Source organism: Lissotriton helveticus, chromosome 9 (genome assembly GCF_964261635.1).
Source record: "Lissotriton helveticus chromosome 9, aLisHel1.1, whole genome shotgun sequence".
Taxonomy (NCBI): domain Eukaryota; kingdom Metazoa; phylum Chordata; class Amphibia; order Caudata; family Salamandridae; genus Lissotriton; species Lissotriton helveticus.
Genome location: NC_136070.1, coordinates 261,517,065 through 261,536,958, shown reverse-complemented (window position 1 = coordinate 261,536,958; position 19,894 = coordinate 261,517,065). Strand labels below are relative to the sequence as shown.

At 45.6% G+C, this 19,894-nt stretch overlaps 1 protein-coding gene across 6 annotated transcripts in view; it reads right to left on the bottom strand.

Annotated features, from left to right (window-relative positions):
- Window positions 1-19,894, bottom strand: part of TTLL5 (tubulin tyrosine ligase like 5) — a 1,026,293-nt gene that overhangs the window by 729,986 nt on the left and 276,413 nt on the right. For all 6 annotated transcript variants that reach the window (XM_078659928.1, XM_078659931.1, XM_078659927.1 and 3 more), the window contains exon 15: window positions 1,132-1,213. In XM_078659928.1, coding sequence (XP_078516054.1) covers window positions 1,132-1,213 — 82 coding nt within the window. The remainder of the gene's footprint in view (window positions 1-1,131; window positions 1,214-19,894) is intronic.

Below are 19,894 nucleotides of genomic sequence, written 5' to 3'. Positions count from 1 at the left end.
CTACTGAAAAGCAGAGTGAAGGGGACGCAGGAAACCAGGGATATAGTGAATAGAGCAGCTGTCAATTCTGCCAACCACTTTTAAAAGATGCCAGCAAGAAGGATGTGTCTTCCACTTATAGTGGAAAGATTTGGGTGTTCCTGGATTATTGCCTGGTCACCATGAAATGAAGACCGAAGATATAGTCCATCAAAAAAAGAACTGCTAAATCTAAGGCTGGCTGTGTCTCTGTGGCAGCCCCCCAAAAGCAGAAGGCAGAAATAAATGGAGAAAGCCACATAATCGTACAGGTTGAATCCATGAGATTCTCTCGACTACAGCTATTTGACCTTACGTTGACCATTTTATGTGGAACTTGGTCAGCTTGATGTTTACGTCCCATAATTTGCTTATGAAGATACTGGAGCGCATGAACCTGTTGGGATGGTAGACACAGCTGTTCCTCTCCCCCCTGCCCCCAGCCATCACAAGTTTGTTGTGAGGGGAAGCCTTTAGCATGCAAGCCTAGATTCTAATCTGAGATAAACATTACCTTCATTTTTTGGGTAAGAAACCCTGGGAGATCTATTTCTAGAGAAGAGCCACTAATGCCTCACATTCCAGGAGTTTCTTGAAATACTGTAGCAGGTCTAAGGAATCAAAATGTAATTACACCAGGGAAGACTGGCAGCATCTACACAAAGTACCAAGGAGCTAGGCGGAAATATATCCAGATGTCAGTCAACACTATCAGTTTTTTGTGATATGCCAAAATAGTCTGACAGCAATACACTCATGTCCTTATTGCATCCCTTCCGTACCACTGAGGTGATCTTCAGGTCTTGTACTTGTGATAATGATGTGAGGAAGCCTCAGAAAGACCTCCTTCTAAAACTATAGAGGAACCCATGAAAGAAACAAAGGAGCAAGATACTGTAATATTCTCAGTAGCAACGTAAAGCAGGTTAATGTATTCACAGATGCCTTTACTAAGGTTCTCCGTTACGAAGGTGCCACATTAGAACGTGTAAGTGTAGAGATTTTACCTTGCCTTACCATGGATATGTTCAGCCGCAATCTCACTCTCAGGAGGGTGCAATGAATGCGATTTCTCTCACTTTGAAGATGGAGAAAATATCTCCGCTTACTTACCAGGCAAGGGATGGAGAAAGGTTCACCTCCAAGAGCCAGGGTTTCAGGTTAGCATCAATGAGCACATCAAAACCATATAGTTCTGCAAATACAAAACAAGACATTAAAAGTAAAAAGACATACTGTAAAAGATGTTTCAATTACTTTAAAAGCTCTAAAAATGGTTGTCGCACTACCCCGGTCATGGAGACCGCAGTCAACGTAAAATTAAATTCCTGCTGTTAACGTAATGCTCTAGGGTTTTACAGAACAGAATACATTAACATTACTGTCTTGAACTCTCCTTGACAAACAGTTCAACACAGGATAGATGTGATCTGACTTGCCAAGAGTACATTTGAATTTACCTACAAGAGGAACAGATGAGTTAATGTAGATATCCATATTAAGTGTCCGATTCCTTCAGGCAACAGCCAGTGTCCCACTTACCATATAGGCACAGTCGCCATAATAGCAGGCGTTTATACATAATTATCAACTGTGGCACAGAAGGAATGAGAGAGACATAATGGGAGCATATTAGATAGCAAGTTCACTATCGGTGTAATAATTATTTTCAAGGTCTCCACTCTCCCCCATCATGAATTATATTTGGGGGTCTTTGATTTTATTTGTTATTTGCTTGTTATGGAGGATTGATTCTGATAAGTTGTTCGAAAACCAGATGCCTAGATATTTAATCATTTTTGGTTGCCATCGGAGACCTAAGTGATTGAAACAGGAGGGCTGGCAATGAACATTAAGCAGCAAGACTTCCATCTTCTCCATATTCAGAGAGTAGCCAGAATATACAGAGACGGACTGGATTATAGAGATATTAGCTGGGATCCCTACATCTGGATATTTTGAGAAAATAAGTATAATGTCTGCATAGGCAGCAGTTTTAAAAGTAAGTGAACCAAAATTGACACCTTCAATATCTGAACTATTATTAATCATAGTTTACTGAATAATAACCAATAGAAACAAACAACAATGAACAACAATGCTCCCAACTTATCAGTAATAATCAATGAAAATCGAAGAAAGGCAAACACCATGAATCAAAAACAAAAACACACCAAAATTAAATCAATCAAAGTCTGTATTTAAGGATAAATCCACATGTTCTTTTGCATTTTATGATGTTGAGATGACATAAGAGGGCTGTTAAAGCAAAAACAACAATTGATGGACAGAATGCAGAACAATGTCATACATTCACCCCAGTACAGAGGTCTGGGCCTAAATCCATCGGTTTTTTGAACTCCACACCACCCCAGGTCAGACATGGCCATATGCAAATCAGCCTTGACCCTGTGCCTCATGGGAACAGTCCAGCCCGAACAGCCAAGCCATGTCTTTCCTGGACCGGAATCAAGCATCCAAGGACCGGTTTATGGCTATCAGCCGTTATCAGCCTCGATAGCTTGACTCCAGTGGTGTGGAGAGCATGGGACTCACGTCTGAGCATACCCATCCCACTCGGGGTGACAAATGCAAAAACAACAATTGATGGACAGAATGCAGAACAATGTCATACATTCACCCCAGTACAGAGATCTGGGCCTAAATCCATCGTTATTTTGCACTCCACACCACCCCACCCCAGGTCAGACATGGCCATATGCAAATCAGCCTTGACCCTGTGCCTTATGGGAACAGTCTAGCCCGAACTGCCAAGCCATGTCTTTCCTGGACCGGAATCAAGCATCCAAGGACCGGTTTCTGGCTATCAGCCGTCATCAGCCTGGATAGCTTGACTCCAGTGGTGTGGAGAGCATGGGACTCACGTCTGAGCATACCCATCCCACTCGGTACATGAACATACAATTTGTTCCACCGGCACAGGTGATATAGTGAAAAAAGTGCAAAAAAGTGTTGAATGTGAACAAAATATATACAGTGCTGTACGAATTGCTGAAACTGGTCATTCGAAGGACATCCCTCCCATGGTACATAAAGCTCCGCACTGCTTGGGTTTTAAATTTCCAGTTCACGTGGGGTGTAGAGAGTAGGGTCAGGATTATCACGAGCACGTCTACGTTTCGACCCAATGTGATGCGTGATTGATTATTAGGCAACTCTGATCTCAGAGGGTGTGCTGTCCCCACTGCCATCGCTTTTGTAAACCCCCATGGGGCACTGATGAGACTAAAGGGGAGCATAGTGAACTGAAAATGCTTGCACCCCACAACGAACTGCATGGTAGTGCCAATGAGCCAGCAGGAGGGGTATATGAAAATAGGCATACTGCAAGTCAAACACCACTATTCGGTCTCCAAGGTCTAGGCAGACAAGACCTGGGCCAGTGGGAGCATTTGAATTTTTCTTTCCGGAGGAAGGAACTGAGAGGGCGCAGGTCTAAAATTGTACAAAAACGAAATCCTTTTTTTGGCACCAGAAAGCAGCTGGAATAACACCCTCTTCTTACTTCTGGAGCAGGCAACTCTCTTGATAGCCCCTTTGGCCAAAAGGGCTTGTACTTCCTGCTGCAAATGGAAAGATTTGGCATAGTCCTTCTGTACAATTTGCAGGATCCACTTGTCTGATTAAATGACCTGCCAACCTGGCATGAATAGTCAGATTCTGCCTCCTACCGGGTGGCTTTGCTTAACTGAGGGCATGCTAAAGGGGCCTGGCAGGTGGGGCCGAATGGAGAGCCAGCGGACTGGGTGGCCCGATGACCTTGACTGCCAGTGTGCGGGTGCAAGGTGCTGTGCTGGGGTTGGATTGACTGACGGTATGAGGTACCTCTGTTGAAACCACGAAAGGAACTTAAGGGCTGATGCGGATGGCGAGTATGGGCAGACAAGCCCAGAGAGCGTGCTATGACCCTACTCTCCTTGAATTGCTCAAGAGCGGAGTCTTCCTTGTGTTCAAGCAGACAAGTCCTGTCGAACTGCATGTTGATGAAGGACGACTAGACCTTTAACTGAAAAACCAGTGGACCTCAGCTAGGCGTGGCAGCAAATGGCAACACTGGTGCCAATGGCCCGCCCAATGGTAACATACAAGCCACAAAGAACTGTCAACTTGGCTGCACCGCAACCATCCTGTCTGGACTGGGGGAGGACCAGTCGGAAATCATTAGGGCCCAAGTAGACAGCTGGCATTTACAGACCTGAGCGCAAAACTGGTGGATGAGAAAACCCTCTTCCCGCATGTCTCCACCCATTTTCACTCCCTATCAGAGTGGGTTGTGAGAATTGTATTGGGATTAATCGGGTAACAGAAGGTTGCACCGCCAAGCTTCCAGGTGAAGGGTGCTGAGATAAAAATGTATAGTCACCCATTGCGGAGCTGTGGTGTTGTGCAATTTGGCAGCTGACTGGGGGAAATACAGCAAGGTTTGGAGCATGCCCCCATTAAAGTATCAGTAAGGGCCTTAATAAATGGTAAGAGGGTATCAGTAGATGTCTGCCTCAGATGAAGAACCATTGTGATCTCCAAGGTGGGGAAATGGAGGTCAAGGACTTCGGCTGCCCTACGCATAACCATGATAAACATCATGAATATGCGGGATGCACACCATTGCTTAACTGACTATTCAACCTTTTTTGTCCTCACTGTTCAACGTTGCATGCTCACTGGCGACGTGCCCAGCCCGAACAGCACGTGTTAGACTACACAGCATCTTCTTGGGGCAACATTCCGCCCCAAAACCAATGGCACAGCCAAAGAGGTGTCTGCATTTCATCTTTACAGCTTTTAATTCATTTTACTAATTTCTTTCCAATATATTAATCTCATCCTTCGCTTGACTCTGATTGTTTCCACATGCAGGATAATGCAATTTTCACAGGTTTCTCATGTTCAAAATGAGCCCCTCCGGACATCTCTTCAAGAACACGAACAAGCCCATTGTTCACCCAAGAACGTGGTACGTATAACCATGGTATATGAAGGACTCTCCTCAGTAGCAGTCAGGTGAGAGAGGAGACCAGACTCAGGGGAACTATCTGGGCTACTAGCCTCCTGCAGGTTGTCATACCAATTCTCCTCGTGATATGTTTGACCAAACTCATCCCCCACATTGTAATCGCTATCTGAATCTGTGCTGAAAGGTGAGGCTTGGTGTGCATTTGTCATTGTATAGGCAGATCAAGTGGAAGAATGGGAGCCTCAACTGAGGCCAGGTGCGACGTCGAAGGACATTAAACCAGCGCTGACTTTAAATCGGAGAGCCTCTCTGCTCCATGGGGCCCACAGTCACGCCAGAAGGAATCAGCATGGATCTGAAGAGTCGGAGCATGGCCTTGCAGAACTCTTCAATCTGCTGACGTGTGGCTGATTTCCCCAAAAACTCAGGTTCTGCCAGAACAAGTTGCGGGATCGGCTCAGAAGTCTAACAACTGCGTGAGCAAAACCGAAACATATGGTGCTGCACGGCTGCCTTCTCAGGAGAATGTGAGTGGCGGGAAAGGGCAGAGTACTGCTTAGATTACTTGTTTTTTTTCTTCACCTTATCCGAACATTTAGATGTAGAGGTAGACTGACCTCTGGAACGACTCTGGTGACTTCTAGATCTCGAATGGGACCAAACTTTCGACCTAGACAGGTCTCATCGCAGAGTCTTCTGCTGCTTGGTGATGTAGACTTTCGCCTTGAGATCTCGTATGGCCTGGGTTCATTGACATGCAGTCACTGCAGGCATTAGAGTCGTAGCTTGACCCCAGGTACCACAGGCAAATTGGTAAGTATCCGTCACAGACATTTTATTGCGGCTGTCCTGACTGGGCTTAAAACCTAGCATTTTAGGAAGTGACTTATCCCTTGCAACATTGTAGGTCAATTTTGTGAACGAGGTAAGGGTCTCAAAGAGACGAGTGGTAGCTATGGATCCACATCTGGTGGCGCGAAAAGAAAGGAACTGACGTCAGAGCAGGGGAGTGGTGCCTATATGAGTTACGCATGTTATTTGCTGAGCGAACAGTCAGTGCGGAGCAGCATGATGACACCTAAAGAAGCACATAGATACTGCTGTAAAGTTTCCTGATCCAATCTGACACCTGGGGAGTAATGAAAAGGTGAGGACTGCAGATAGAAGTCCCTATCAGAAATATTTTTCACATGTAATTCTCCCATTAGGAAATCCTTCTGTCCAAATGTTAAAGTACAATGAACATGAGTGAGCAGCTCCTACTGAAGAAGCCTGCAAGAACTCTCACCCACTATATTTGATCCCAAGACACTACCACAGATGACTAGCTGAAAAAATAGAAACATGCTGTGGAAATATAATTTTGGCAGAAATCAAACTCGCACATCTAGCACCTTGCAACTGACAGATAAAAGTTTGCTCTATTAACTGTATGTGGAATGCGTTTTCCACCTCAGATATAATATTCACTGGGGAAGAACAACTGTCTTGTCAAGTGCAGTTTAAGTTCGCAATTATAGAGGATAAGGTATTAGGGAAATGCTCATGGGGAATGTTTTTCTTTGTTTGATGGTATTCCTCCTTCAAATCATGCCAAAGATTAGGCTTTTTTCTGTTTCCTACCTTACTATATAGAGTTTTGTAGTCTATTATTTTCTTCTACAATAGTCTGGCATGTGGATCTTTGAACCTCTGTCTTGCTCTATCAATCAAGCCCATAACCATGCTTCTATACTCTGATTATTGCACACAATTCATCCAATTTCTGGAATCATGCCGAAGAAACTGAAAATATTCAAGTAACTCATTTGCTTAAGAATCCTACTTTGTAACTGACTGACACAAAAAATTATTCAAACCTTACCTCAATAGCTAAACTTGTTGAGGAAATAGTTTTTTTTTCTACACAAATATTTTCTTGATTACTATGATCTCCACTACATTCAGGTGGATTTCTGCCCACTTGAACTGGGTCTCATTGGTCTACAGGCAGTTAATGGCTACAGCAACAGTATGCTGATTCTTGTTAAAGTGTTCCTAGCATTTCACACAGTCGACCGCTTGGTCTCCCTACCTATTCTACTGCATTTCTCAGAGTGTGCTCTACTGGCTAGGTTCTCTTAACAGAAAGATCTCAATCTACGGAATTTCCCTTTCTCTTTTGTTCTGTCAGGACAATAAAAACCGTATTCCCCAGAGTTCAGTTGTATCTTCTTTTTTTTTTTAATCTGTACTCCTGTCAACTGTCATGAATGATCCCCCATTAGAGATACACGGAGAGCACCCAGGATTATACCCCGGCTGCCTTCCTTGATGCAGACCTGTCACCCTCCTGCCTAGCATCCTGTACGTCTCATTTTTAGGTTTCGCCTGGCCGAAGCACTGCGCAGCAGTGCTCGCGCAGGGCGAAATCTTATGATCCTACAGTGTGGGGCTTTGTCCCGCCTTCTCTTCCATTTGCTAGCTCCATAAATGGAGGCTAGCCATTGAAAGAGTTTGGCTGTCAATCACTCTTTCCCCGTCGGAACGCGATTCGGGGGCGTTTCCGTGTCTTTTTTTAAGTCCCGCCCTCTCCTCTTCCCATTGGCTGGAATTTTACCTTCCAGCCAATGGGAAGGGGAGAGCACGAAAAACACGCCCCCGAATCCCTACAGGGCGCGCTGTGCTTTCCGAGCAGCGTCTACCGAGGACATGCCAATGCCCCCAACTGGGCGATTTCTGAATGACGCAGTATATATGGAGATGTGTTAGGTTTCTATGTCATTCGTTGTATGTGTGTTTTTCCCTCCGCTTAGCTTGTACTTTTTTAATTGTTAAAAACCAGGAAATATCGTTGGCTTTTACTTAACACATTTGTGTTTAAGTTTTTCATGTCATTGTCTTTTCGTGCGATTGTGTCTCGCTGCCCTGTCTTTTAGGAGGCACTGCCAGTACTCGTCTCTTTGACACAAAAGTTGAACGCCTACATCCACCGCCTCCAGGGACTTCAAAGCGCTGTTCTGCCTGCCTGGCACTGGGTTCTGGCAGTGCCTGGAAAGGATCCAGCCGCAAACATCGAATTGGCAGTGGGGCGAGCGCTCCTTACAGTTCACTTCGAACCGAGACACTTTCCAAGCACTGGAGAGTGTCGATGAAGGAGCCGCCCGAGAGAATTATGTGTGAGAAATAAACTGAGGCAGCGCGCATGCGCACTGAGCGGATGCCATGTTGGAATAAGGCTTGTGCAAAGAGAGCGAGAGAGGCAGAGCTCGCCTTCGTACCCTCCTGCCCAGGGCGGCCTGAAACAGACCCATGGGGGGCAGAACTTCAGCAGGTAAGGTTCAATGAAAGGACCCCCCTCCAAGGCCCCGATGTGCCCTATTGCCCAAACCCCGCGTCGGTTTCTACAGGGTGTTTTTCCTGATCGGAGGCGGCTGGTTTTTTTTCCCTCTCTGTCTGAAAACAGAAATGCTGAGAGCAAGTTCTGCAAAGTGTTCGCTTGGCTGCAGTGTGTGCCGCGTTGATTGTCGTTTTTCTTTCGGTGGGTTTTCAATGGTGTTTTATGCTTCCACGTCAAAGGGTGGCTGGATGGGCATTGGCAGTTGGCATTACTTTGATCAGGTGCAGTTTTTATATTGCATAGACACGATTGCATCAGTGTCCTGGCACGGTCGCTCTATCACCAATTTACAAACGTGATCTTGGTCACAAAACAATTGTTTCAGTGTGTATCGATAACAGTTGACAACAAAGGTGTTTACAATGATGTTCTGGTAATGATGATCCGGACGCCTGTTCTCCCACCTCCCCCACCCCTCCATCAACACCAGGTTAGGAGAACTATATTCCAAGGCGCTTGTGAGTGTTACAAATGTCAGTGTATTTTTGGACCCAAAGAGGTAATGTCACGTGCACAACCCTTTTAGGGTTCAAGACACACTTTCAAGTTTATCGCGTTGGTTTAAGATGTTGGTGATACAGCGCGAACTGGAAAATCGATATTAAATATCTGGCTGTAAAACTGGCGTTCTTCCTCCTCAGCCCTTCATTTCCCGCATACCCCTAACTCATGAATACCTCAGGCCCTGGCCCAGCAGAGCACAGCCTGTCACCCCGCATACCCAGCTCTCCAGTCCTTCGGACCCCCTGACCCTCGGTCCGTCAGCCACTTAGTCCCCGAACCCATCTTCCCCGTCAGCCCCTTAGCCTCAGCTCCCCCTACCCCCATGTTACTCAAGAATGCTGCGCCACGAGCCTAGATATTTGCAGGCACTCTTTCTCCAGATAGACATTTTGACAGAAGGCACATTCCACCTCTTGACCACATGGCAATTAGAGGTGCAGTGTAAAAATATCGGGTGGCCGATTTGTAGATGCACGGGAGGTGGTAAGAGACACCGAGTTCGCAGGGTTTTGCTCCCACCAGACCGAGAGAAGCAGAGCCGAGCGCGCGCGGTCTGTGGGTATGTATGTCAGGCGCTGCACGGCAGGTGTGGCGGTGGGGTATCAGCGCATTCACAGCGCACGCTGCAGGGGTGCTTGCAGAGGAGGGGCTGGCGGCAGAAACCACCACTTCCGTGTTTCGGTTTGTCTGATGTTTTTATCTGCTCTTTTGCAGCGTGCTCCTCTTTCTGCAGGAAGAGCCTTGCATGTGTCAGCCCCGGGGTGCGGGCACACAGTGTGCTCTAGCACAGAAGATACAAAACAGGGCAGTGGTGCATCACAGCCTTCTTCCAAATCCCACGCTGTTGGCAAGAGAGCTTTATCAAGCGCGGATGGCTTCAGTGAGCCTCACTTGCATTTGTTGTTGCAATTTAAGACCACCACATGAGCAACCAGCGAGTGCAACGCTTTTGACGGAACAATAGCACTCTAGAAGTGACCTATGAGGCATGCCACGCTCCCTTTCACAACACCACAGATAGAGACGCTGCTTCCCATTGAGTGAAATGGGCAGGTCACCCTATTCAGAGAATGACGCTACTTCTCACAGAGCTAGATAATCCGCGGTGCAGCTGACTGTGCTGGGTTGGCCCTGCTCTGAGAACCAAACAAGCCTGCTCTGCGGCCACGAGGATCCTAATAAAAACCTCCCACCTCTTATGTCTGCAGAGAGAGCAGCAGTTAGAGGGTGGCACTCAACACACGGGCAAGAGGCCGCTGTAAACCAATAACAAACACATGAAATTGCTTTGACATTGACAGGTATCTAGTGATTTCAAATGCTATAAAACGTGCAATTGTTTCAGAGTGCATCTCCGATTTCAAGAAAACACGAGGAAAAAACGCGAGTCAGTTGTGAAGATTTTTCACACTTGAAGTTCACATGCACTCAGCAAATGTGCAAACAGGTGTAATTAGGCCAACCCCTCACTAATGCCCCAAGTGTATTTCAATAAGATATATGTGCCATGGTCAAGCAATTAACCCTCCACCCCCCCCCCCCCCCCCCACACACACACACACACTCTAGCGTGGTCGAATTGTTTGTCATACAAATGTCAATACTGCATGTATAAAACTATAGAAATAGCTCCTAAAACATATACCAGTGGTGGTGCAGAGGCGCTAGACGGCGTTTCCACTGTAAGTCAAGCAAGAGACACTACTCAGACAAGAAGCATTATTGGGTATATTTTGAAGCATTATGGGGTATATTTTATCATAAGTGCGACAAAACTCTACTGTGTTGTCCAAAGAAGCTCGTTCAGGCGGCCTTTATGTCGATCGCTCCTGCAGACAGGTCCGATGGCCTCCTGGGGCTGGGAGGGGGGTGGCGCATTTTGAGCAGACTTGTGTATGATATTTCCAGACTTTTTAATTTCAGACACTAATATTTATATTAGGTAAATCTTCCATTAATAGTACCGCTTTTTGTGATAGATTTGTATGATTTCAAGCAACCATACTACTGTGTGTGAGTGGCTGTGTGTGTGTGTGTGTAGTTCTGTGTGTGTGTGGGTCTCTGTGTGTGGGTGTGGGTCTGTGTGTGGCATTTGCAAGAGATTAAGCTATTGGCATTGTAAATGACAATGCCATTTATTTATCTGTTTTCAAAACCAACATATAAATAAAAATTGTCATTTATAATGCCAATAGCTCTAACTTTTGCAAAGGCAAGACCGTTGCATTGTAAATGCTTGTTATAATTGGATGCAGATTAACCAACTAAATCTGAATGCATCCAATAGTGAATTGGCAATGAAGGAATGTAGGATAAAAACAAGCTGATGTGATCTAATAGGCTCTTGCCTTTCACAGACATTGCTTTGCATTCATGGGACAAGGGACAAGTCCAGGCATCTGGCATTCCTAATGGATGGACGAGGCTCTTGCAAAGAGATGGTTCATTATTTGCTCGCCCCCACAGATTGAGTTGAATTTTTGTGCTAGAAGTACAACATACAAAGGGGAAGAATTTGACAGTAATGTTGTTAATAGTAGGTTTAATTGTTAATAGTGATATTGTCTCAGTTCTGACCTGTGGGCCTACGTGTAGCAGCACGCTCCATGCTATTAGCTTCAATTTCATGGCACACTTTTTTTTTTTTGTTGAAACCTTTATTGAAATATGCAAAGCATTACATGCGCAGGCCTACAACCACAGGGGCCGGCCGCAAACTCAGAAAATCGATTCAGGAGGTAAGCATATATATACGATCGAGCAATAGCAACGAGACAGGCACGGCATGTGATTGTATGAGCCACGTAGCAAGGATATCCCGGGTTTCATTTTATAGTTATAAAAGGCAGTAGGGGCTGCGCTATCAATGGCGGCACACCACATAAATCAGGACCAGGTAATGAGCAATATAGCCAGGGACCCACTACGCCCGCCGAGGCAGACAAGGAGCGAAAGTCAATTTGATAGCAAGCGATTTAGCTAGAGCACCATCCTGAGAACCCACCCTCCAGAAACAGGAAGGTATAGGCAAGTGTAGATGCCAGATAGTGGAGGAAATAAGATAGAGAAAGACAGCCGACCCTACTGAAGAAAGGAAAAGACCCCCCCTGAAGGGAAGAAGAAAGGAAAAGGACAAGGACCATAGAACAAAACAAACTAAAATAACAAACCCCTCCCAACACCCGCCACCCTACACCACTGTAATGGCTACGGCCTCCCCCACTAACAGCGTGCCTGTCGCCCAGAAACTACCCCAAGGAAAGGGAGAAAAGAAAAGCGGAGGAGGAGAGCAATAAACACACTCCCGGACCCCTTTACCCCCGCCAGCAGCAACCCCCCCAAAGTACAATGTCAACTATTAAAGGCAAGAACTGAACACGTACATGGGGAGGACTCCAACAGAAAAACCACCCGACTCCCTATAATATACACGGTACATATCCGGCATCAATCACGTAAGACAGGCAACCCCTAAAGTCAAAGTCAACCCTGACCAGTCCGATTCTTCACGAAGGCCCATATTGCCCAAGCCACAGCAATCACGAAGAAAGCGAAGCATCGAAGACAGTTCAAAACAATGGCGACGGATCGAGAAGAGGAGACAAGATGGCGGCATCCGAAAAGTCGACAATGGAGGATGAAGAAGGAAGGCGAACCTCTTCCACAGTCACTGAGGAGCTGTCTTTGGCGGTAAAAACCTTGAGCAACGATAATACGTCGAACAGGAATGGAGCCGGGGAAGCCAACGACGAACACAGGTGCACCATCTACGGGGCCAGAGTCATCAAAAGCCGCTAAATCAGGCCTCCGCCCAGGGACCTCCAAATGGCACAGAGAACAATCCACGGGGACCAAGGAGTGCTGCGAACACAACTGAACATCCTCGTCCGGTCTCAAGTGTACATTGTCCAGCGTTACAGACATCCGATGGCACAGGACAGCGAAGTGAGAGTGGAGCGCCCCAATGGCGGCCATTACAGACCTCAGCGATGGCGTGCCGTCCGTCCCCCCCATCTCCTCCGGAAAGAGACGCGCCAGGATTTGGGCCCCTGAAACGCCGTCCAGGAACCAGGCACACACAGAGCCGAAGACAGCAGCTGGCGCTCACTCAACAGGCAGAGACAGTGTTTCGCCACTCGCGGGGGCCAGCCCGTCAACCCCGGCCCACCAGTAGGGTCTCCGGGTATAGGACCCCCGACCGTGGTCACCGATATCAAGAGCGTCACTGCGCCATGTCCTTGGATGAAGCCGATCACTCGATTGCCAACTGGAACGAAAGGGAGCGCACCAAGATCGGAAGACCGGACGGAACCCTGGTCCCACAGCCGATGTTGTTCACTTCCAGCCCGGATGGGCCAGAAATCGAGTTCCCGGCGGAAGCCCTGGAACAGGCCGAAAAGTAAATTCGACGTAACTTCGTCACCCGGTAAGTTGGAGAGTCCGGGTTTGCACCGCTGGGGTTAGGAGCACTGCATACGTGCGGGAGTCCGGCGTATACGAAGGATAAAAGACAGGATATACTAGCTGCCGGCGGAGGTCGGCGGAGCCGGGAGCTTATGCGGCCATCTTGGATCGTAGCGTAGCTCCTCCTCTCTCATGGCACACTCTTAGCGTCTAGTTTCCTTGCTGTTTCATACGGTGTGCCACCTATTTAGCCAAGCAGTGGAGCATACAGTACTTGTTTAATTCTCACATGTGAAGTGCCCCACTCAAAGCTGGCTCTTTTTCCATTGTGCTGCAGCCCACACTTTGATGTCTCTTTCGTCAGTGAGGTATGGCACAATCTTCCAATAGTAAGATTAAGGTACTGGCACTTGCATGTAATGACACTGTATTTTGTCTTTTACAGTTACATTTGTGCATGAGCAACACACATTTTTTATAGTGATTGCAGTGCCCACGATTAGGGTGAGTATGTTGTGATGAGCATATGGTGCGGGTGCATGTCATCTACAATGAATGTATTAACACGTATAAAACAAACGAAAATGCATCAAATAACGATTGTTTAGCTGTTGATTTATCTACACAGCATATATTTCCTCAATTGCAGGAAGCTCACATTGTACAGACGTAGACAGGTATGAGAGCCTTGTGCCTCATGTCAATTGCATACATTTTGGGCAAAAGTTAGGCAGGGTGTCCCTTAGCTCTGAAGAAGACCATTGGCCTGTATAACCGGTTGAAACATGTTGGCAGTTACAGACAGTTTGGTCATTCATTGTTGTCACCAGAAAACCACACATAATAAACTATTTTTTCAAATATATCGAAGGAACCCTCAAACTTTTGGGTATACCTTAAGATATTGATAAACTACATCTGGGCCCCTGCATTTTGTCCAGTATGACATAATATTTAAGAATTCCTTTTATCGTTGCGTCCACTGAAGTTGCACTGTCTTAGTTCGGTGTGGGGGCTGCTGATGCTGAAGTATGCCACAAGAAATTGTGGGTGAGGTGACCCCTCAAATATCTTGTTTGATTCTTTTGTACGACACCCTCGGGGTCCCGCGTGTGAGCTTCAGTATTGGTAATTGAAACTTACTCAAGCACCTATGTGTGATTTAGACACTGTGCTACCTCACACCTTGGCTGAAGCACAGAAAAAAGATACTTACCCTTGGTAACAATCTTTCTGGTGGATGCTCTATCTGCCTGCAGATTCCTCACTTACAGAACAACCCCCAGGCGACAAACTGGATCTGGAAAACTTCAAAAACATGATGACAAAGGTAGAGGGCACTGCACTTAGTGGGCGCCAGAAGTGATGTCAGGCGCTGTCTCTGAGGCCATAAAGTGCCTCCCCTGGTGCACTGCCATCTGTTTCTCTCCATTTTTCCAAGCCTTTGAGGCAAGAGGTAGTTTAAAATCGTGAGAAACTGCACTTCTCCTATAAGTCATCCATCACATGGGGAGGGAGGCAGGTCGGTGAGGAATCTGCAGGTAGACAGAGTATTCACCAGAAAGATTGTTACTGCAGATAAGTAACTTTTTCTTCTGATAGATACTTCTGCCTGCAGATTCCTCACCTGTAGAACAGATTTCACAGCAATAACCTGCTAGGAAGGAGGGTTGATGGATGATGTTAAACCCAAAATGCTGTGAGTCCTAGCAAAGATAATAATGCTTAGCAAATGTATCCAGGGAAGTTCTCGTTGCACCCTTGCAAATCTCTGCAATCAGGACATCTCAAACTTCAGCAGAAGTGGTGGACTTGGCATCTGGTGGAATGGGTCCTGATCCCTTCAGGTGGCACCTTCACTCTAGGGCATAGCAGATCGTAATGCAGAGGATGATCTAACGGGATAGGGTTCTGGACTGCCTTTCCCTTCTTGGTTCCACTATAGCCCACGAAGAGCTGATCATCTGACCAGTATTTCTTGGTGAGGTCCAGGTAGTAATTAACTGCCCGCCTAGGCTCGAACTGATGCAGCCATTCTTCCTACTTCGCTGGATGAGGTAAAGGGTAAATGGTTGGAAGGGTAATGAACCAGGCAAGGTGGAAGAGAGTGGCCACCTTAGGAAGGAAAGCAGCCCTGGTTTGCAACATCAACTTGTCTGCGAAGAATGTAGTGAATGGGGGGCTACAGCGAAGGGCCTGCAACTCACTAACCCTTAGAGCAGATGTAATGGCAACCAAAAACGTTGTTTTGTGGGAGTCTGAGAGCATCTGGGAGACTTCCCTCGTGAGTGTTTCTTCGTCTTCATAAGATGCTTCTGCCGCTTGGTGGATGAGCAAGGCCTGTTCAATGACCATAGAACTAACTACATTTGCATATAACAACTAGTCACATACCCTGAAGCAATTTAGTAATTGTAACACATCTGGGGTGATATACGCCATCATCTGCCCGTGTGGTTTTATGTACATCGGGCGGACAATCCGAAAGATCAAATGTCGTATACTGCAGCATTGCAGCCGGATTCGTTGCAAAGTACAGGGTGCCCCACTGGTGGACCATTTTTTGAAGTTTGAACATGCGCCTGACTCTTTAAAATGGTGGGTCATTGAAAAAGTAATGCCGAACCCCCGAGGCGGCGATTTGGGTAGTATCCTAAGTCGTAGGGAATGTAGATGGATATACTCTCTCAATACTGTACTAAAGGGGCTAAATGAACAGGAGGAGATTAGGAGACAAGTGTCTCTGTTAGACCTGTAACTACAATCCTGTATTTGATCTGTACTGTAATCATAACAGGTTCAACTCTGCCGTTTTATTGTGAATCCACCACTTATGTATAAGAAGGCTGGCAAATCTCTCAGACTGTATCTATGTAATGGGTTTGTCTAGTTGTTCGTTATGAACGTTATATTATGTCATATTATCAAGCATGAACTATGTACGATGTTTTATTGTATAATGGCACCTGCTTATGTAACCCGTTTGTGTCCCACCTGCACCAGTGCAAATACATTCCAGCTAATCTAGTCATGACATGATGATGTGTGCAGGGATAGGGGACAGAGGTGATACTTGAGCAAGCGGGGACGAGCATTGGATTGCGTCCACCCATATGCACTCCTCCTCTGGGTTCCCCTTAGAATATTGGGTGGAGATTAAGTCTTGTTTATGCGGGGTTTGTTGCATGTGGACCAATCATCTTTTCTCACTGTGTGGGGGTCCATTATTGAAATCGGCGTTCTTTTGCCGATTGTTTTATCATGATGGAGAAAGACTTTTAAGCGCTATAGCTACAATAATAAAATGAAGTGTGGCATTTTGTGGCTTGGGAATACATTTCTATACCATTGGGATGAATTTATTGTTTACCACTCCGATAGTCCCAAGTAGTCTTTTCACTACCTTCATGAGGACGCTCCTCGGCCCTTAAGGAAAGGCACTTCCGCGTTTGTAGTTTCTCTTGCAGACACTGGGAGGCTGCCGAGTACAGAGACGGCGAGTAAAAGGTAAGGCAGACTTCGGTTGTCTTACATTCTTTTCGAGCCTTGAGTAACACGGCAGTGTGCACTCATGGACATCACTCTATTGTAGATGCTTCCGGGTTTGCAGATTCACACGCAGACGCCGGTAGCTTTGGGAGTGTAGAGACCACGAGTCAATTTAGGGCAAACTTCGTTTGTTTATCCCTCCTTTCCATTTTGACTAACACGGTGGAGTGTATTCATAGGCATTGCTCTATTGTAGGAACTACTTTGGTCTGGAACGCAACGTAGGACACGTTTTCGAAAGATTCGAACCAGGGCGATTTGTTGAAATTATTTTCGAACGCCTGGAACCCGTTCCATTACAAGGTGTATGCGCATTTTGTTGCTCTGCTTTTATATCACGGAGTATGACGCTGCCCTTGCTATATTTTTGATAAACCTTCCTGCTTTTCAGATAAATTGGCGCGACTCACTTCACTCTCTACTCCTACGGGATCCCCATTAACCATTGGGTACCTGTTGGCTTTGTGTGGAAGAGCCCCTGCGGACTTAATAACAATAATATCCACCAAGTGTACCCAGCAAGCAAAACTGATATCATAAGGTATGTAGGGATTATCTCCATCAATATACTAGCAGTATATCCTTGTAGGTGATCTTAATAGAGTGTTTAATGTTTGTTCTTTAGGTGAAATCATATACCCTCTACCGGTGTGAATGAGTCCACACACGGTTGATATTTCTACGTTCTTCCCATGCGGGTAAGCACTGTCCCGTATGGGTTTTTAGAGTAATTTGCTTTAGTGCAACAGACTTATCATTTCCTTAATCGTTTTAGGGATACCAAGATTACCAAGCCTTGGTGAAATTGCCCTTTCTTTTTGTCCTGATGAAGACTCGCACGGCCGAGGTGTAACTTACCCGTCGGGCCACTAGACGAGTCGAAACGTCGACGCTCACCCCTTGATCTCACCTGGACCTTGATTGATCCCCAATTGACGTGCCTATTTTGGAATTCATGTCCGATTTGTGTATTTGAAAAACGATATATATGAATAATACAATGGCCGGGTGAACACTTGGACGGTCATTTTTAAACCGATCCTTTCTTTATTTCTAAAGACTGTAATTATTTTGTCACTATTTTCTGATCCTCTCTCTATTTCTTCAAGCACGTATATCACTCCTGATCACCTCTTTCTGTGCACTTTCCCTTTGGGGGCATACTCACCTATGAATGTAATTTTTGTACTATTGTGATTCATTGACAATATTCAATGGACTTTCAAAACTGTCATTGTGAATAAGAATTTACTTGATAAGCAATTAATTAAAATTGCTTGGTAATATTTCAGTCTGTTGCTATTGTGTTTTTCTTGTATGGTATTTATTACTATGAGCTGGTGATTTATTATATGCTCTAAATTTATTTGACTAATTGACTAAGTACTGACTAATGCAACACTTAATTGAGATCTAGGACCATTGTTTTTCCATATCGCATAATACCCAGGTCCTTGACCAATTGGGTTACCGCATTTTTGAAAATGACTACCTGGTGGATGAGGAAGACGGGGAGCGGGAACAAAATGAAGTATGGAATGTTTGGACTTGAGTTGTGTTTGTCCAACACAGATGTGATGCAACTAGAGTGCCAGGAGTACACATATTTTGGTGATATATGATGTATGTCATAGTCCTGCTACCATTTGTAAGATGGATGTTTTGATTCCAATTTAGGAGTCTAGACTTATTTGCAGCAACCTGGGTGAGTAAACACTGTTGATGCATGCATGAGTGTATTGTATGTTGTCTGTCTTTTTTAAACAGCAGACCTGAGCTAGAAATAACCACAGGGCAGTGTATGTTGCCTAATGATAGCCCTGGACCCAAGAGGCCTTTGATTTTGGGGCTGAAACAGGTCGACCAGTTATTAGGCTAACGGGATCATTACATCCATACCCTGAATATGCTTTTAACCAAACCTAAACAGCCATGATTAAAGGAATACCTTGGTCCTTTAAGGTATTTTTATAATACTCAGAAGACCATGCATAAGTAATATCCAAAGTACTTCATGGAATACGGTCGAGCCCATCCTGGTTTTTAGGGACCAGGATGATACCCGATGATGAAGCATGCCAGTAATAGAGTACGGAAGGGATTAACAAAGAAAAAAGGTGTTTTCTTTCACAGAAGGGTGATATCCAGAGGGGATATTAGATTCCCTGCACGATATAGCTGGGTGCCAGATATTTTCTGTATTGCATCAGTTTACATGGGGAGAGTGTATCCCACTTCCCTTACACTTAAAGGCTCTCTTCCCTAAGACGGAGCCTGCAGTGGTGGTAGTTATTGCGTACCTATGCTTATTGTGTGCGAGAATTTGTGTGCTTGCGTTTTTTCTCATGGGGATGTTGATACTCGCACTTGTTGTGTGCTGGGATTGGTGTACTTGTGGTTGTTGCATGTGGGGATCAGGTACTTGCGCTTGTTGCACGTGGAAATGTTCATAATCACCTTGTTACACATGGAGATTTCTGTATTCACACCTGGCACGCAAGGCGTTACGTTCTGATTCTATAAGGTGAGAAGCAGAGATTCACAGGCCAGACCTTTGCAGCAGCGATGGATTCATGAATGGCCACAGTCCTTGAGGTTTTCCGTTGTATACAAAATAAACTTCATTGAAACTCACCGGAATTGCCTTGTCTTTACAGGGCAAAGTTATCTGATTCAAGAGCTCTTTGGCCAGAAGCAACCACAGACAGTCAGAGGTGTTTAGCTGAGATTCAAGCACTTTGGACTGGTGGAATGAGCGGGATGAGCCAGTGACACAGCGTATCCATCACCTGCAGATTATTCAAAAACCTACAGCATGACTGCTTGGTCTCCCTCGTCTTTACATTATTTCCATTCATATTTTCAATTAGCAAAAAGGATTGTCCATTGATAAGGTCCCTCTCTAAGAGGTTTAAAGTTGTTCCTTATGCCCCTCTGCACACTCTTCACTACTTTTCTGCTACGCTTGATGGTGTCTCAAAATGTCATAGTAAGCACAAAAGTACCAACCTTTGGACCCAGCCTCCCCTTACTATAAATTCCACTTATTCTCTTTGTTTTGTAAA